This window comes from Ochotona princeps, chromosome 18 (assembly GCF_030435755.1).
Source record: "Ochotona princeps isolate mOchPri1 chromosome 18, mOchPri1.hap1, whole genome shotgun sequence".
Lineage (NCBI taxonomy): Eukaryota > Metazoa > Chordata > Mammalia > Lagomorpha > Ochotonidae > Ochotona > Ochotona princeps.
The window spans coordinates 2,420,015-2,436,222 of NC_080849.1; the positions used below are offsets into that span (position 1 = coordinate 2,420,015).

The following is a 16,208-nucleotide window of genomic DNA, read 5'->3' on the forward strand; positions in this document are numbered from 1 at the left end:
ATTATTGGAGGCATTTGGGAGAGCGCCCATAGGTGGGAGACTCTCTAACCTCTTTTTAAATAAGTAAAAATAATTCATTAATTTTTAAAGGAGGGAAGAACTGAGGTTGCCTCTGCCCCTTGCATCGACGTCCCTGAAGTAACCAAAGGCTGCGGAGGGGTTGTGAGGCAGAAGGGGAAAGGCCACTATTTCTGCTGTGACATCAGAATATCATGTTTGTGCCTGTGCACACACTGAAACACAAGGAAGAACGCACACCATGCTCAAGTTGTCCTGCTGATAAACGTTTGTAACAAGTACATGTTTCCCAAAAAAACAAATGGCAACAGGTGCAAGCTCAAAGTTTAATAGCTCTGGAATCCTGTCCTCCCACGCTCAGCCTCTCTTCTGGAAGAGTCTGGGGATTTCTGTTTTGCTGCTGTGTCCAGGCCCTGGCTGGGAAGGGTGGCGCCTGGCAGGAAGGTCTTGATGTGTCCATAGCTTCCTGACCCTCACCTGCAGCGGCCCAGCTCTGACTGGCAAGACTTCTCTCTTTAAATTAATTCTGCCAGCTCCCCTGATTTCCGCACTTCCTGTCCCAATCCTGATCTCCCACCTGTATTCCCATCCAAGTCAAGATGACAAGGCCTTTCTTTCTTACCTTCTCCATCAAGACAAGTCTTGGCATTACACTACTTCCTTGGGTGGGAATAAGTTTAGGAATGAGAAAAATGTGCAAGCTCCAGGCGAGGGGGTGGGAGAGCTCCCAGGAATTATCTATGCATAAAGAAATTAAAAGAGAATATTTTCCAGAGCAATTGAAGCCCATCTCCTGAACAATGACGACAGCTCTTCACTTTCCACAACAATAGAGGGCACGTAGGAGTCAGCTCATTAGAATATCTGTGGCTCTTTTCTGTTCTCTCCGCATGAAGCCCCCATAATGTCAGTTGTCACTTATTAATGACAATTAACTAGTAATCAGCAGTGAGACTCTTCGAGGTGGTCTTTGCCTGACAGGTGAAGAAAGAGAACATTGCCAGTGCCACACAGTGACATGGAGCCTTCAAAGGGAACGCAGCAGCTCCATAAATTATTTCAGAAACTTCCTTTATACATTCTCGCTAAGCTTAAGGATCTTTAACCCCAGAAAGACCACACTCAGGTTCTCTTTTCTCATCACATGAAATGTCTCAGTCGGCTGCCATCATTGCAGTGGCTCTCCCATCTGCCGGCCCCTTCATTCCTGCTCCTTTCCTGCCTCTAGCTGCTCAGTTTCAGGCTCCTTATGCCCACCCATGACGCATCACCTCAGTTCACTCCACCACGGGGCTCGCTCTAGTTACTCCTACTACGTGGCCTCATATATGCCCACCTACATACAAAGCATGACCCGCTGGACTAATTCTGACTTTGTGGTTTCTCTCACTTCATGTCCTTACAAAGGGTCTACTGTTTCTCGCTTCAGGTCACCTTTCTATAACAGCTGACACACCAGCTGTAAGGCCACCAACCGAGTTCTACATGGCATGGTTCTCTACCCCATCCACTCTGCTCCCCAAGCCTCAGCTTCCCCACGGCTCCCTGCTGTGTGTCTCCCTGCCCGGGCACACACTTGCCCATATGAGCACCGTGCTAAGCTGCTGCAATGCTGGACTACCTGAAGGATGTTAGGAAGAGGGACAAGGGAGTCCTCAAGAAACACCTGATCTGCCTGTGAGCAGGAGATCACTGCACCAGAGAAATGCTTGTCCCTGGGACATCAAGGCTTGGGAAAAGCCAGTTTCGTCCTAGAAGACTCAATAGTGGAGAAAACACAGGGCCATGTCGCCAGGGCCGGGAGCACAGGCGCATTGTCGATTTCACTCACAAAACAGGATTACGGCATCCACTGGTGCCAAAACCATGTAATTCGATTGTTTTTCTACGGGGGAAACCTCTGGCAAAGGTAACGACATCTAAGAAGTACCTGAAGCATCAGATCCTCCACTCCGGCAGCAAGCAGCTCAGAGAGCAGAGCCTCTGGAGACAAGAGGATGACTTCACTGGAGCGAGTGGTCACCTGGAAACGGTAACTCTGTGACTTTAAATACAGTAAATCTGATGCCTTCCTCACAGAAGCTTGGTGTGACAGGAACTCACATGCCTCTCTGCCATTTTCATGGATCCTGTGCTATTACAATGCTTCCATGACAACAAACAAGACGTTGCATATCCTTGACTTCCAACAGTCAACCAGAACCTGGATAAGAATATTCATGCTCTGACTAGGCAAGCAGTCCCCACGTGGGCAAAGGACTGCCCTATGACATCTAAGAACGAGGTGGCAAACTGGGGTGCGGACACAGTGCTGTTGCCAGACCTCTGTGTGGACCACCTCGAGCTCACTGCACTGGTGTCTGCCAGCAGAGGACAGGCGTGTGGACACCAGAATGGGTCCCAACCAACTCGGCCAGCAGCCACTGCTGGGATGCGGCCACATACCATGCCACTCGGCAACGAAAAACGCACACTTACAGCAATGAAGACATTCATCGCCCTGGGATTTGCATATCCAAATGAATGATTTGTAAATTCCAAGGCTCTTTTTAAGAATGAGGATAGCAATGAACAAATCGCTTTGAAAGTAGAAATTAGGTTTTATTAATTTATACACGCTTTAAAATAAAATGCAGGTATGTCTCAAGTTAAAGCCAAACAACTAAATATTGGCTTTCTTTTTTTATTATTATTGTTAACAATCTTTACATAGTTAATTACGGTGTAAAGGTTTAGGGGCTACAGGGATGTGGGTAAGCTTTTTATGTCCATGTTGTTTCCTTCATGTATCTGAGGTAAAGGGGGATATTGAGGGAGAAGCCCCACCCAGTTTCCCACCCGCCCAAAGTCCCGGATTTGGTGCATGCTCTGAGATACCTGCTCAAGTGGTTGTAATAGTTCTCCAGTTATGAATCGCTGCCAGTCTCGCCACTTTCAGCTCGATGATGTCATTGAAGAATCCATTGATTGTCACAGTCCATCATAGAGTCTTTATCCACCCAGTATTTCGCTGCCCAACATACAGCTGAGGTGGTTGATTGACTTGTTCTGTCCTCTGTCTTTTCTTGGCTAGGGTTCTGAGTCCAGCAGTTCGGTTGGGGAGATCTGCAAAGAAACTTTGAGGTATTCCCAGACCAGATTCCCGTATGTTCTAGTAAGCACAGGGCTCGGCACAGTCCATCTCCATGATCAGCTGGTGGTTGCAATTACTGGGTTGGTTCTGCTCTCAGTCCCGACTTGCACTGGAACCAATGGGTGTTGCAGTCCAGCCTGGTTCTGCCCAGCACGTACTCGACCCTTTTAAAAACTAGTGGGAGCTGTAGCCCAGTGGGGGCGACCCACAATAACCCCCTTCAGCCCCACCTCCCACCCTGGGCTGCCAATGTGCATAGCTGACTAGTCCAATCTATCCTGCATCCCATTTGGCTCCTATATCTATCAATGGGTATTAAAGCTTAGTTCCTTCTAACCTACTCAACTATCTAGCCCTCACGGATGTTGCTAAGTGCCTCTCCATCTAGCCACCCCAGCCCTCGTCCTAGTTCTGATGTCCTCCCGTGGGAGTAGTGACCCAAGAGGGGGGAACCCACCACTTCCTTAGTCTGGTCTGTCCCCATCCCTACCCATGCTATCTAGTGGGAGTAGCTGTCCGGCGAGGGGATCAGCCCCTCAATCCCCCAGCTGGCTCTGCCCTCTCCCTTCCTGGTTCTCACGTGTGCTGGTTGGGTGCTGCATTCAAATCCAGTACAGGTAACGTCACCTTGGCTTTCTGTCTTGTGCACTGGTTTTTGTCACGACCAAACCCGGCCCGACCCACACTCCGTTCTGGCGCCTGGGTTTGCCAGTGGATGACATGAACCGTTTCAGCCTGGTCCACCCCTGACCCATGCCAAATGTATGTCGGTGGGAAACTTTCCATGGCCTATTCTGGGCAGTTTCCTATCCTGCTTCTTGTGCTTATTTTGCACACACCAGGGGGTCCATGAGCCAGCCCTACTCAGTTCACCTTTTGTCCTAGCAGGGACAGTGGTTTTTTCTGGCTGGCTTTCACCCCATTCTGGTTCTTGTTGGATGTATCGGCCCAGCCATGGCTCGTCCATACCCATGTATAGCTCACAGATGGCTCAGTAGGGGATTGAGACCTTGCCTAGTCAGTCCCACATCAACCCGGGTTCCCCAGGACACCAGTTGGTGTTGGTGTTTGGCCCGGCCCGGCACAACCAATCCCAGCCACACTAGTGCCACGGGAGAGTACAACTGTTTCCTAGCCAGAATGCAGCCCCCATTCCAGCACACTTGCTCTTTAGTGGGAACCTCATCCCATTTAGGGTGTCCCCCCAGCTCCCCAACTTGGCCTGTTCCTAACTGCAGATCATGCGTCTTACAGTGGCTGCTCTGACTCAGCCTGTCTCATTCCCACACCTGTCCTGGCCTCTGCCCAAAACACTGTGGCCCCGCATCCCTGACTAAAGTAGACCTGCAGGTGTAAGCACAAAGTTACATGCCCCTATCACTGGAAATCGCCAGGAGTTCATGCTTCACCTATACAAAAGTCGGTCTAATTCATGAGTGTCCCTGAGCAGCTTTTACAATTTAAAAAGACCCAGAGCTCGCCGCCGGGCGGCCAGCAGGCAGAGCCTGGCACCAATTGGTGCACTGGCCCCAAAACCAAGTTCTCGTCCACCTCCTTGCAGGGTGTTTTTGGCTAGAGCCCTTGGCCGGATCCCACTTAGCCGACGCCACCACGCAGCTGCAACCCTGAAGAGTGGTTCAGTCCGTCCCAGCCCTAAGAAAGGAATCCGCCCTGATTGGTCCTGCTTCCATGGTGGCAGAACAGAGCCGGATTAGTCCAGCTCCCGATTTGCCCTCATGGCTGCAACCGGGGGGTTGCAGGCCAGAGAGATCGTTGCTAAAATTGGCTTTCTTAATCCTAATCATAAAAGAATCAAATGTTGAGATGGTTGAGTAGAATGATGCATTGATCAATACTTAATTGGTATAAATTGGCATAACAGCATGACATATGCACCTGAACGGCACTACTTAGAAACACGATTCACTCTTACACAGGGGAGAAAGGACTTAAGTATTCTCATCTGTCTATTACATAGCACTCACAATACACTCACTCAGTTTACCCTGTAAAAAGAAAATTCTTAGTTTCAGTTAGCTGGAGCAAACTGGAAAGAATGCACACTAAGGCATGTGTAAAGGTATAAGTGGTATTAAAAGGAGAAACGGCCTTTGAGGAACGGACTGATGGGTGCCTCAAGACCGCTGCAGGAAAGCCAGCTGTGCGTGAGCTGCCTGAAGGACTTTCGTCCCGGCTCTGGGACAGTGGGCTGGGACTTGTCTCACTTGCATATTAGAGAACCTGGTGTCTTCAGACTACTGTTTTAGTCCTCTGCGACCACCACACTTCTTGGTCAGGCCAGCTGGCAAAGACAAACAGCCCTGCAGTCTCAGCTTTGGAATGCTGGAGTCTGACGGATCGCCTCTGCTCATCTCTAAGCAACAGATTCTCTGCGAACAGACGCTACTTTTCTTCACGTCTACTTAAAAACAATGAATGCTGCATCTCCATTATTTGAACAAAATATGACCAAATAAGTGGGCCCTACTTCAGCAAGTAGTGCAGAGGGCAATGCGCTGCACCAGGTCATCGGATAACCTTGCAGACAGAAGCTAAGCAGTAGGGCCATTTCTACAGGGCTGTTGGTGAGAACACGCAAGTTCTTCCACCACGGATCCTTCACGGTGCCTGATCCTACTGGCTTTCCTGGTTCTGTCTCTTGCCTGTTGCCTCCACATCAGTCCTTCAGAAACCCGCTCAAAGATACACATCAGCTTCCCAGGTAGCAAAACCTGAGAATATGGGATGGTTTGAAAGGCCCTCCTCCGCCACCCACCCGCTCTGACACAAGCCAGGCATTTTTCTCTTACGGGGCCTTAATCCTGGTGATGAAATTTCATTTTACTTGTAGTCTACTTTATTTTGTGATTGCCTTTACTAATTAGTACTAATTGTCAATTAGTCATAGTCATGATGGCATTTGAAGCTTTTCTTCCCATTAGCCAGATGGCAACTGGGAGACAATAGCAAAGTCTTTGGGGCATGTTAATGAGCCAAGGTGTCAAGGACTTACAGAACAGAACAGAAAGAGGCCACCTGTCAGCCCTAGCGCGGGTGCACCAGGCACACGGCTCCCAGCCCAGGACCCTCTCAATACGGTGTTGTCTGTAAAACACCTACCTGGGCAACCCGAGTTCAAATGAAATCATAACATTGTGAAAGGACTCCAAAAAATCATGCATGCCTTAAATAGCAGAAACAGACATTAACAAAAGTACTACAAATTAAACATTAAGATTGCATCAGATAAGTAGCAACAAAAGTCAAAAAACATTTTTCAGGAAACCACAAACCTCTGTTCAAGAAGCTGAGACATACAGAAACAGCCACCCCCTCGCACACAGGTGCGTGCTGGAGCGGGTGTCCTTGTGGGCCGTGTGGGCACAGGTTTCGAGGCCGTGATCCCAGGTCCAAGCACTTGTTGTAAAAAAAACATTAAAAATTTCACCATTGACTGGGATGATACTCTGCTGGCTCTGTCTTCAGACCAGAGAGGGTATACCTAAGAAGCCGTTGAACTTGACTGGACAATAAGATGCTGGACTCTAGGTTTGGTATACGCTTGCAATGGGGGAATCTCAACTGAACTTGAGCTGTGGTTATGCAACAAGGTGGAGGAATCCACCATGGTGGGAGGGTTTGGGGAGGGGTGGGGAGAACCCAAGTACCTATGTAACTGTGTCACATAATACAATGTAATTAATGAAGTAAAAAAAAAAAATTTCACCAGAATATGTACTGGAATGTTCCTTGCATTTACATCGGCAACACTAGAAATTTGGAAAGACTGTAAATGTCGCTCATTAAAATTTTAGCTAACAGTGAATTGATTAAATTTTAGTACTCTGCAACAAGATTTATAAACCCTCATATTTAAGATTTATATGCCTCAATATTTAATGAAATGGGAAAAATCTGAATTATATCAAGTTTTTTAAAAAAGGCAGATATGTTGAGCACCAGGCTTGTTTTGAAATAAAATGGGAAATAAATGTAAGCACTAAAATACATACACCGATTTTTCCCTAGATGAAAACAACAGTGAATTTTTCTTTCCTTTTTTGTGATTTTTATTTTCCAAGTGTTTTGGGATGATGCTTTGTCACTTTTATCATTAGAATGAAAGTCATAAAAAGCACAAATTCCCTCCAAAAGAGATTTCATTCTATTACCCTGTAACTCTGCAATTCAGTAATTAGCTCTCTGTGGTATACATCAGGTGCAGAGAAATGACAATGAGGCAATAGCAAGAAAGCCGGCCTGGGAAGCAGGCGGAGCCCTTTCCCGCACACTCGCGCTTCCGGAATTCCGCGACACGGGACATGCTTCCCACTGTTAACAGCTACTCGAAGACGATGGACTATGGAAATGTACAGGGCTTTTTAATTGCTCTTTTCTGTGCATGTGGCCTAAGTTTGCCTCTGTGACTTCAACTTACAGCTATGTCACCAGCTGTCACTCTCTCTAGTGACTGAACAGCAACTTGAAGGGGGCAGAGAAACTGGTTATTAAACCCAAGCCTCAAGCCCCAAACAGGCAAGCAAAGAGTGGGTTCTTCCATAACGCGCCCGCAGTCTAAGCAAACCCAAACGCTGGCCTTCCTGCGGGCCGAGTGGGGAGAGGTGCCCGGGTCCCAGTCCCCTGCTCTGAAGCCGGGAGTCACCCACCTGGGCAAGCTCCTCCCTGCTGCGCCCTGAGGGTCGCAGGCCCAGCGCGCACACGTGCATGCACACACAGGTACACACACGAACACACACACCCACGTGTGCAGGGCTGGCCACGCCCAGTGAATACCAAGTGTGACTCCACCTTCATCAGCATCAGCAGGGCCTACCTCTGGGGGTCAGGAGCCACGAGGCTGACCAACCAGACACGGAAAGGGGCTAAGCAGGAAGCCCCGGATTCCGGGTCCACCCACATCGCCCACTGCCCTGCCCCTCAGCCTTTGGGGTGAAATCACACGCACAATCATTCACCCACATTCAGCTGTAAGTGAACTTACCTTCTAAGGGTCCCGCGCGACCACCGCCGGCAGCCTTGCTGTTCCGTCGGCCCTGCGGTGCGGCAGCCAGAATCACGCCGTCTGATTGGCTGAGGACCTGAAGGACACCGCCGTCCACCAATGGCAGAGCTGGAAGATGGCGCCCTTGGGGCGTCGCGGGGAAGCACGAGAACAGCACGCCCGCTTTCCCGCCTGAGGCGGAGGAACACGTTTCCCCGCCCACCACGTCGGGCGCCCTCTGGGCGTGCAGGCAGCCCGTTTTCGGGGGTCTCTACTCAGTAGTGACAAGGTCAGAGGTCCCTGCATCCTGGGGCCTAAGACTCACCTCAGACACAGGGAGAAACAGCAGACCATTTTTTAACTGTATGTTTTGAAAAAGCTCAGTCGACTTCCCCCCTCGTGGCCTTGGCTTTTGCGACGGGTGCTGGACCTGCCCCCCTGCAAGCTCCTCGGCTTCACACCAAAGAGTGTCGATAAATCTTTTAAAATCAGGCAGGCATCCCTGAAGAAACCGTTTTATCCCATCTAGGTAGAGATGAGCTATCACTCGGTACCTCAACTCGGTAATCCCTGGCACCTGGCAGCGTTCAAACATTGTTAATGAGCATTTTTCAAGCTGCGGTCCTGAGTGAGGTGTGTCCGCGCGCACAGGGCAGGGATGGCCCGTGCAAGGCTGCTCCCGGGCTGCCTGCCTGCGCCCCACCTCCTGCTACTTGGACCCACATCTCAGAGGCAAAATAAGCACGCCACGACGATCCGTGTAAATCAGGAACTGCATGTGGGTTTATTTTACATCGGAGGAAACAGTGGATTTAATTGTGTGAACCAAAATGTACTGTACAATATTAATGATAGAACATCAGAATGTATAATTAATAGTGCATTGCTCGCTTGTCTTTTATTTCTTTATTTTTCTCTGATAGTTCCTCTGAGGACATGCATCTGGACAGATGCAGGTGCCAGTAAAATTTCTCTATTTCAATCAAGCTGCAGGAACTAACTTTTTATTCAAAAATCGTGGTTTTACATTATATACACAGAAATTTAATATAAAATGACAATATAAAAAGTTAAAAGAGAAAGCATACAGCCAGAGGTACAAAGAAAGCTGAAGAGATTAAAATGGTTCAATATGCGACGTACAGGAGTTTTAAGCTATGCCGGCAACCGACAAGGACAGCGCTCCAACGTCTGCCCCGCTGATCTGTGTGTTTGGGTATTTTTTTTTTTCATTTACCAATGCAGCACACTATAGAAAGGTCAGCTTGTACCAAAGCTTACGTTTGTAAATAACTATAAACTTCAGTATTTTACAGGAAAAAAAGAAATAGCATTTTTTACACATTTTTTAAATAATAGCTTGCATAACTTTTTCTGCCAAAAGTGGCATTTTTCAGCATCCAGAGGAAGGTTTAGGGAGAGTGGCAACAGGGTGTGTGTGGGTGTGGGGTGTGTGTGTGTGTGTGTGGTTCCTGCACGAATGAGACAGGTGGAGTGGTGGCCTGGAACCCAGGGAGTACTCAGCAGCTCTGGATAGTGGCGACAGGGTGTGTGTGTGGGGGGGGTGTGTATGTGTGGGGTGTGTGTGTGTGTGTGGTGTGTGTGTATGTGTGGGGGGTGTGTGTGTGGTGTGTGGGGGGGGTGTGTATATGTGTGGGGTGTGTGTGTGTGTGTGGTGTGTGTGTGTGTGTGGTGTGTGTGTATGTGTGGGGTGTGTGTGTGTGGCTCCTGTGCGAGTGAGACAAGTGGAGTGGTGGCCTGGAACCCGGGGAGTCCTCAGCAGCTCTGACTTCCCACTGCTACATGCCTGCTTCCCTCACCAACCAGTCCTGCATAAAAAGCTCATTTTTAATTATTAAATACGGTTTGTGTCTGACACAGCTTTTGATCTGCATGAAACGCCTTTAAGCCTTTTTTCTTTTTTTTTTTTTTCTGAGTGAAAGGCACAGAAATGCGATTACAGTCCTCCAAGAGTTAAATGTGACACTCCCAGTACTATGACCTTTATTGTCATGGCAACTTCGTAATTTTAGGATGTCTCCTTATCATTATTTGCGTCTTTCTTTACTGCTAAATAGCGTCTCTGAGTCGCGTGCCCCACTATTTCCTACAAAAGACAGCTTAACATCAAGAACAGATGTTGAAAATAAAGGTCAGACTGACTCACGGAAAAGGAAAAATAACATGCACAGGTCAGACAAGGAGCGTATAAATATAACTACAAAATGTGTGTAAGAAAACCCAGGGTCCACAGAGGCAGGTCAGCTAGAGAAGAGAGAGGGGCGCCGCGGCTCAGGCCAGGGCACCGCAGGGCCACGGGCGCTCCTGGGCACAGCTGCACGCTATTGCTTCTCGAGCTCGGTCACGTAGATCAGGTGGTCCTCGGGCGACTTGCCGTGGGTCTTGCTAAGGTGCAGTTTGACTGCGTGCTTGCTCGCAAAGGTCCGGTTGCAGAGCTTGCACTGGAATGTGGAGCCCGAGTCCTCCTCGGGGGTCCCCAGCGGGCCCAGAGCCTTGCCGGCAAGGACCTTGGAGATGCTCTGCTGTTCTTGGACCTGACTGAGGGGCAGCTTGGAGAGGTCCTTCAAGCTGAAGCCCAGGTGCGTCTCCAGGTGACTGATGTATGTGGAGGCAGTTCTGAATTGAGAGGCACAATCGTTGCAAAAGAAAACAGGATGCCCTGTGTCCAGGTTCTTGAGGAATTTGGTTCCCCCTGTCCTCCTCAGCTGGTACTTGACATTGGCCAGCCAGTGGCTGATGGTGGTCATGGAGAGACCAGTGAACTTGGAAATGTGCACTCGCTCCTGCGGGCCCAGGTCCGACATGATGTACTTGCCCTCAGCCGTCTCCCGCAGGCTCGAGGCAAACTGGGCCTGCAGGATGAGCAGGTGCTGTGGGTTCCAGTTGGACTGGCGTCCTTTCCTCTTGTGGACGGGCGACAGCTCGTCCAGCGCCTCCTCGAAGCTACTGCCGTCCGCATCTGACTTCTCGGACACCGTGGAAGGGGTGGAGGACTTGGGTGTCAGGCGGCCCGTGAGGTTTTTCACCATGTCCGAGATGTCCATGAGGGCGCTCTCCCGCAGTGGCGAGGTCACCGGCTCAGACACACTGGACCCCAGGGCTTTGCTTTTGGATTTGGTCAGGTCGATGGGCTGGTCGCTGTTCTCGTAGTAGTAGCGGTCGATGGCGTCAGCCTGCTTCGCTGGGGTGCTGGGGTAGACGGGCTTGTCCAGCATGCTGTTGCTGATCTTGTACAGCATGGCCAGGGGGTCGAGCGAGGGGCTCACGGGCTTGGAGACCTTGCCCAGGTGGGTGTTCATGATGGACTGCAAGGCGCTCAGGGGGTTAATGAAGGAGGTCTCCGGCGAGTGGTCGGTGATGATGCCCAAGTTGCTGCAGCCGTTGGTGACTTTGGCTTTGAGAGGCTCCGTGCCATTTCGGGGGTGTGTGTCCCCAGGACCCTCTGTCTTGGTCCTGCTGGCCTCAGCCTCGGGGCGCTTTTTGGACTGCTTGCCGTCGGCCTCCTCGTTCATTTTCGGGCAGTCTTTGTTCTCCTTTGCCACGGGGGACATGGCCTTGGCGGGGGAGCCCTTCTCCCGCTCAGCCGGCCTCTCCTCCTTCTTGATGTTGACTTTGCCCGTGACCTTCTCCACCAGCTCCTCCATGGCAGATACGTTGCTCTTGTGCGGCGGTGGTGTGAGGCTGCCCGGGGAATGCAGAAGGGCATTGTGCTCGGCAGAGGCCAGCGACTTCACACCACTGGCATAGGACGGCTGCACCTGCACGCTCTGTACGGCCGCCTGCAGCGGCTTCACAGTGCCAGGCAGCTGGTAGGCCGCGTGGATGCTGGGATAGCCGCCCCACGAGGGCGCACCGTTCTGAGCTTTGCTGATGGCCGTGGAGACAGTGTTTTCCAGGGACTTGAGGATGTCCACGCCGCCCTTGGGGCTGTCCTCCAGGTCCTCCTCACGGAGGTATTGGTAAAGGGCAGTGGGCTCAAATCTCTCGGAGGTATCCCCACTCTCCTCCTTGATGTCCTTCTCCGTGTCACTGGCTGCTGGCGCCTTCTCCTTCTCCGGTTCCTTCTTGTCCTCGGACGCTGTGGAGCCCACAGGTGAGTCTGGCTGCTTTTTGGTGCCGGCAGCCGGCAGCCGGGTGTGGGTGGTGGGAGGCAGGGGGATGGACTGGACCTTGTCCTCCACCACGGGGTCCAGCACCAGCTGCTTCCCTTTCTTGGAGGCAGAGGTGGTCACCTTCAGGAAGTGGCCCGTGACCATCATGTGGGCGGTGAGCTGTTGCAGGGTGTCATGGGAGCTGCCGCACTCCATGCACTTGAGGATCTGTGCTTTGCGGGCCTCGAACTGCCACGTGTAACTAGCACCATTTTGGTAGCCATAGCGGTTGTTGGGCGTGACGTAGGGGTTGGCCGTCTTCTGGTCCTTGGCCAACTCGCCGAGAGCGGCCTCCACAGCCGTGCCCGCCGGCTCCGGGGAGCAGGGGGCCACCAGGTCCTGAAGCGCTCGCTTCTTGGCGGAAGGCAGCAGCTTGGTAATGGCCGGCACAGGCTCCTTCAGAGGCACTTTCTGGTAATGCTTTGTCTTAATCATGTGCACGCTGAGGTCCTGCAGGGACTCGAACGAGTGGCCGCAGTACATGCACTTGAGCACCTTCTGGGCGTCCTCCTTGCCCTCCATCTCCATGAGAGAGCGCTTCCTGGGCTTGGACCAGCGCTTGGCCTTCTCTGAGTCCTTGTCCCTGTTGTCGTCGCGGTAGTGGCCCGTCTCATTCATGTGCACCGTCAGCTCCACCAGCGTGTCGTAGGCTGCGCTGCAGTCCTTGCAGCGGAACTTGCTGGCACCGGTGAACACAGACCCATACAGCTTGTTGTTCTGCCGGTAGAGCTGTACGGTGCTGAAGAGGCTGGGCTCGGGCAGCAGCCCGTATGAGGGCGTTTGCTGCAGCGTCTTGGCCAGGGCGGCCTGGTGCCAGTCGTACCCGGAGCCGCTGCTGTTACTGGTGCTGTTGCTGTGGCTCGTGCTGGTGCTGCCGCTGGTGCTGGGGGTGCCAGCCGTGCCCGCGGCTGTACTGGTGACGGGCGCGGGCGTAGGTGTCGAGCTCTCCTTCCGGCTGACATCGGAGTTGCTGGGGGCTGAACCCGACTTCTTCAGGTCCAGAGTAAGGCTGGACCAGCAGGACTCAGAAAACAAGTTGGCGTACACAGCCTTGATCTGTGCCAAGCTGTCCTGGGGATAGGAAACGCTGTCCGGTCCCGGCGGGTCCTCCTTCTCTTCCCTGGAGGACAGGCCCTGGGCAGGGGGCTCGCTGCTCTCACTGCAGGGTGATGCACAGCCGGTGTCCTGGTTGGTGGGGGTGCTGGCGGGCGAGTTTGGGTAGCTCTGAGCCTCCTTGACCTCCGCGTCTTCGCTGCAGGCGAAGTCGCTCTCAGGGATGTCCAGGGCCGGCCCCTCATGCTCCTCGCGCTCCGCATCGATCTGTGCTGCCTTCAGCTCCTCCTCGGGGACATAAGCTGCAACAGAAGCAAGAGGCGTCAGGACCAAGGCCGCAGCCTCCCCAGCTCTCAGGCTCCCCCCGGCTTCCCAGCCCAGGGCCCAGGCTACAAGGCCGACCTGACCCTAAGCACCTCCCTGCATATAACCCACAGCGGGAGCTGGAATTCAGAAAGACCATTTCCCTCCTGGGTGAGCTAGTTTTCAACAAAGGAATCCAAGCCAGAGGAGCAGTGGTGGCCCTCCACTTGGAGGTTGCCGCTTGCTGTGGGAGCCTGGGAACGCAGGACTCGGGCCACCCCATCCCACCTGGACCACCCCATCCCACCTGGACTCCTCCCAAAGCAGGTTGGGCTGTCCGATGGGCGGGGACCCCCTGCCTCACTGCGCTGTCCATACCCTTTGTCTTCCATGAACAGCAGCACCTCCCAAAGGCAGACAATCAAAGACTACGCTCCTCACTAACAGAAAACAGGGGAGAGGCCCCAGTCTCCTGTCTAACACAGCAGCTCAGCTTCCCAGGTAGTGGCCGGAGAGGTGACAAAGGTCACGTCTCCACAGCAGTGTCCCAACCAACTCAGCATAGGATGGGGTGACCCAAACACCCAGGAGGTGGCAAGTCTCGGAACCAAACGTGGTCCCCAGTCTATGGAGTACGATGCAGTTGTGAAAAGGAAAAAAATAGAGGCTGCGGCACAGACAGGGCCAGAGGGAAGCAGCCTCGGTGCTGTGAGCAGTCCAGACACATTCTACACAGCTCACCGGTGCGGCGCCTCCCGAAACAGACAGGCATGGCCGGGGGAGGGCGGGGGCTGCCTGGGTGATGGAATGGGAAGGTTCTGGAGAGGAAGGTGGCGATGACTGCTCAACAAGGAGGACATGGTCAGTGCCATCGCCATGTGCACCTAAGGAGAGCTGGGTTGGTGGCTTCTCAGTGAGAAATATGACATCACCATCGAGTGACGCCAGCAGCACACATGGTGCCGGCCTGCTACACCTCGTGGGGCACAGAAAGAGGTGTTGTGGCAGAACACAGCCCTTCAGAGGCACCTGCACAATGTGACAGGTGCACGGGCACAGAAGAGCTGTGCGTCCAACTCTGGACAAGGCCATGAGGGTCAGGTGAGTCCTTGAACCTGTGGTAGGTCCTGGTTGTTGCCAATGGGACACGATGGCTTTCACTCATCTTTCCTCTTTTGTATGGGAATAACTAGCCAAACTAGCACTGCACTGCCAGCTCTGGCAGTCTGGAGCTGAAACACGATCCAGAAGGCCCCATCAGTGTGCACCGATGCACCCCAAGGAGGGTGCCTCTGGTCACATCCTCACAGCCAGCTCCCCAGGGAAATGGCCAACTGCTCACGCAGTTCCAGGGACTGGAGGTGGGACAGAGGAGATTCCAGCACCCAAATGGAGCCCACCAAGGACAACTAGGGGCAAACAGAGTATTTGCATCTGTAGGCAAGGGCCTTGGTCTCCCTGGCAACCCCAGGCACTCACAACCAGGGCGCAGGCTGTGCACACACAAGGCCTCCATGAACCAGCCACACATGCGCATCTCTGCCTGTGGGCTCAGTCTGAGCACACATGTTCCTATTTGCCAGCAGGGCACAGAACAGCTGGGATCACACATGGGATAATGCCATGCTGCCAGCACGTGTGACAACCACAGACCCGGCCTTTCACCGCAGGTCTGAACACCCAGACCACACACCTGTTCCAGGAAGCACAACGCTCAGCCTGCACCCAGACCACGGCTGAGGGCTTCACAGCAAAGATTTAGGACAGTTCTGCTCTGAGGGCCCACGCTGCTCAGACCCAGTGCTCCTAGCCAGCAGCCTGGAGCCTGCTGTCTCAGCCACAAAGACGGAACGCTGCTGGGTCTAGGGATGACGCCATCAGGATGGGGTGCCCAGACCCTAACTGACAGAGGCAGCCCACAGCAGGTCCAGACATTACAATGGCCAACTGCCTCCCAGGTCTAACCCAGCCTCCTTTGTGAAAGGAAGGTGCATGCCCTGGTGGGGAGGGGTGGGCTCAGCCCAGGGGGAGGCCAGCAGCATGTGTCCAGCCCTCCAGGGGGCTCCCAGGGCTCCCCAAGGAGCTGCAGTGTGAGACGCACCCAGGAATCCCGCACTCCACAACCAGGACCAGTGCCCAGGGTAGGTGCTAAGCAAACAGCCACCCCCACCACAGGGGAGCTGTAGCATAGCCCTCACTGGATGCCTGGCAGTGGGCATGGCCCTAAAGCCCACAGACAAGGACACCTGGGAGGGAATTCAGGCGAGGTGTTGGGCAGAGCCCGAGGTTCAGATGTTGTCCCAGTGCTGAGTGCAACAGGAGTCTCCGATGAGCAAGCTGGCTACTGAAGAACAGAAGTGGGCTTCTGGGCACGGGGACCCTCACACTCTGAGGCTGTGACGTCATCACAGAACTCACAGAACGTGCAACATCAAGCATAGCAGCAGTGGGGGTTCTGGAACTTTCCCTTTACCACAGAAAGCAAAGCCAGATGCAGGGACCGCTCTGAAGGACTGTTCCAGCAGGG

General features: G+C 52.8%; 1 protein-coding gene across 1 annotated transcript in view; it reads right to left on the minus strand.

Moving 5' to 3' along the window:
- Nucleotides 1–10,088: 10,088 nt before the first annotated feature.
- Nucleotides 10,089–16,208, minus strand: part of TSHZ1 (teashirt zinc finger homeobox 1) — a 64,571-nt gene continuing 58,451 nt past the window's right edge. Inside the window, exon 2 of the mRNA XM_058676865.1 lies at nt 10,089–13,680. Coding sequence (XP_058532848.1) covers nt 10,496–13,680 — 3,185 coding nt within the window. The 3' untranslated portion in view covers nt 10,089–10,495. The remainder of the gene's footprint in view (nt 13,681–16,208) is intronic.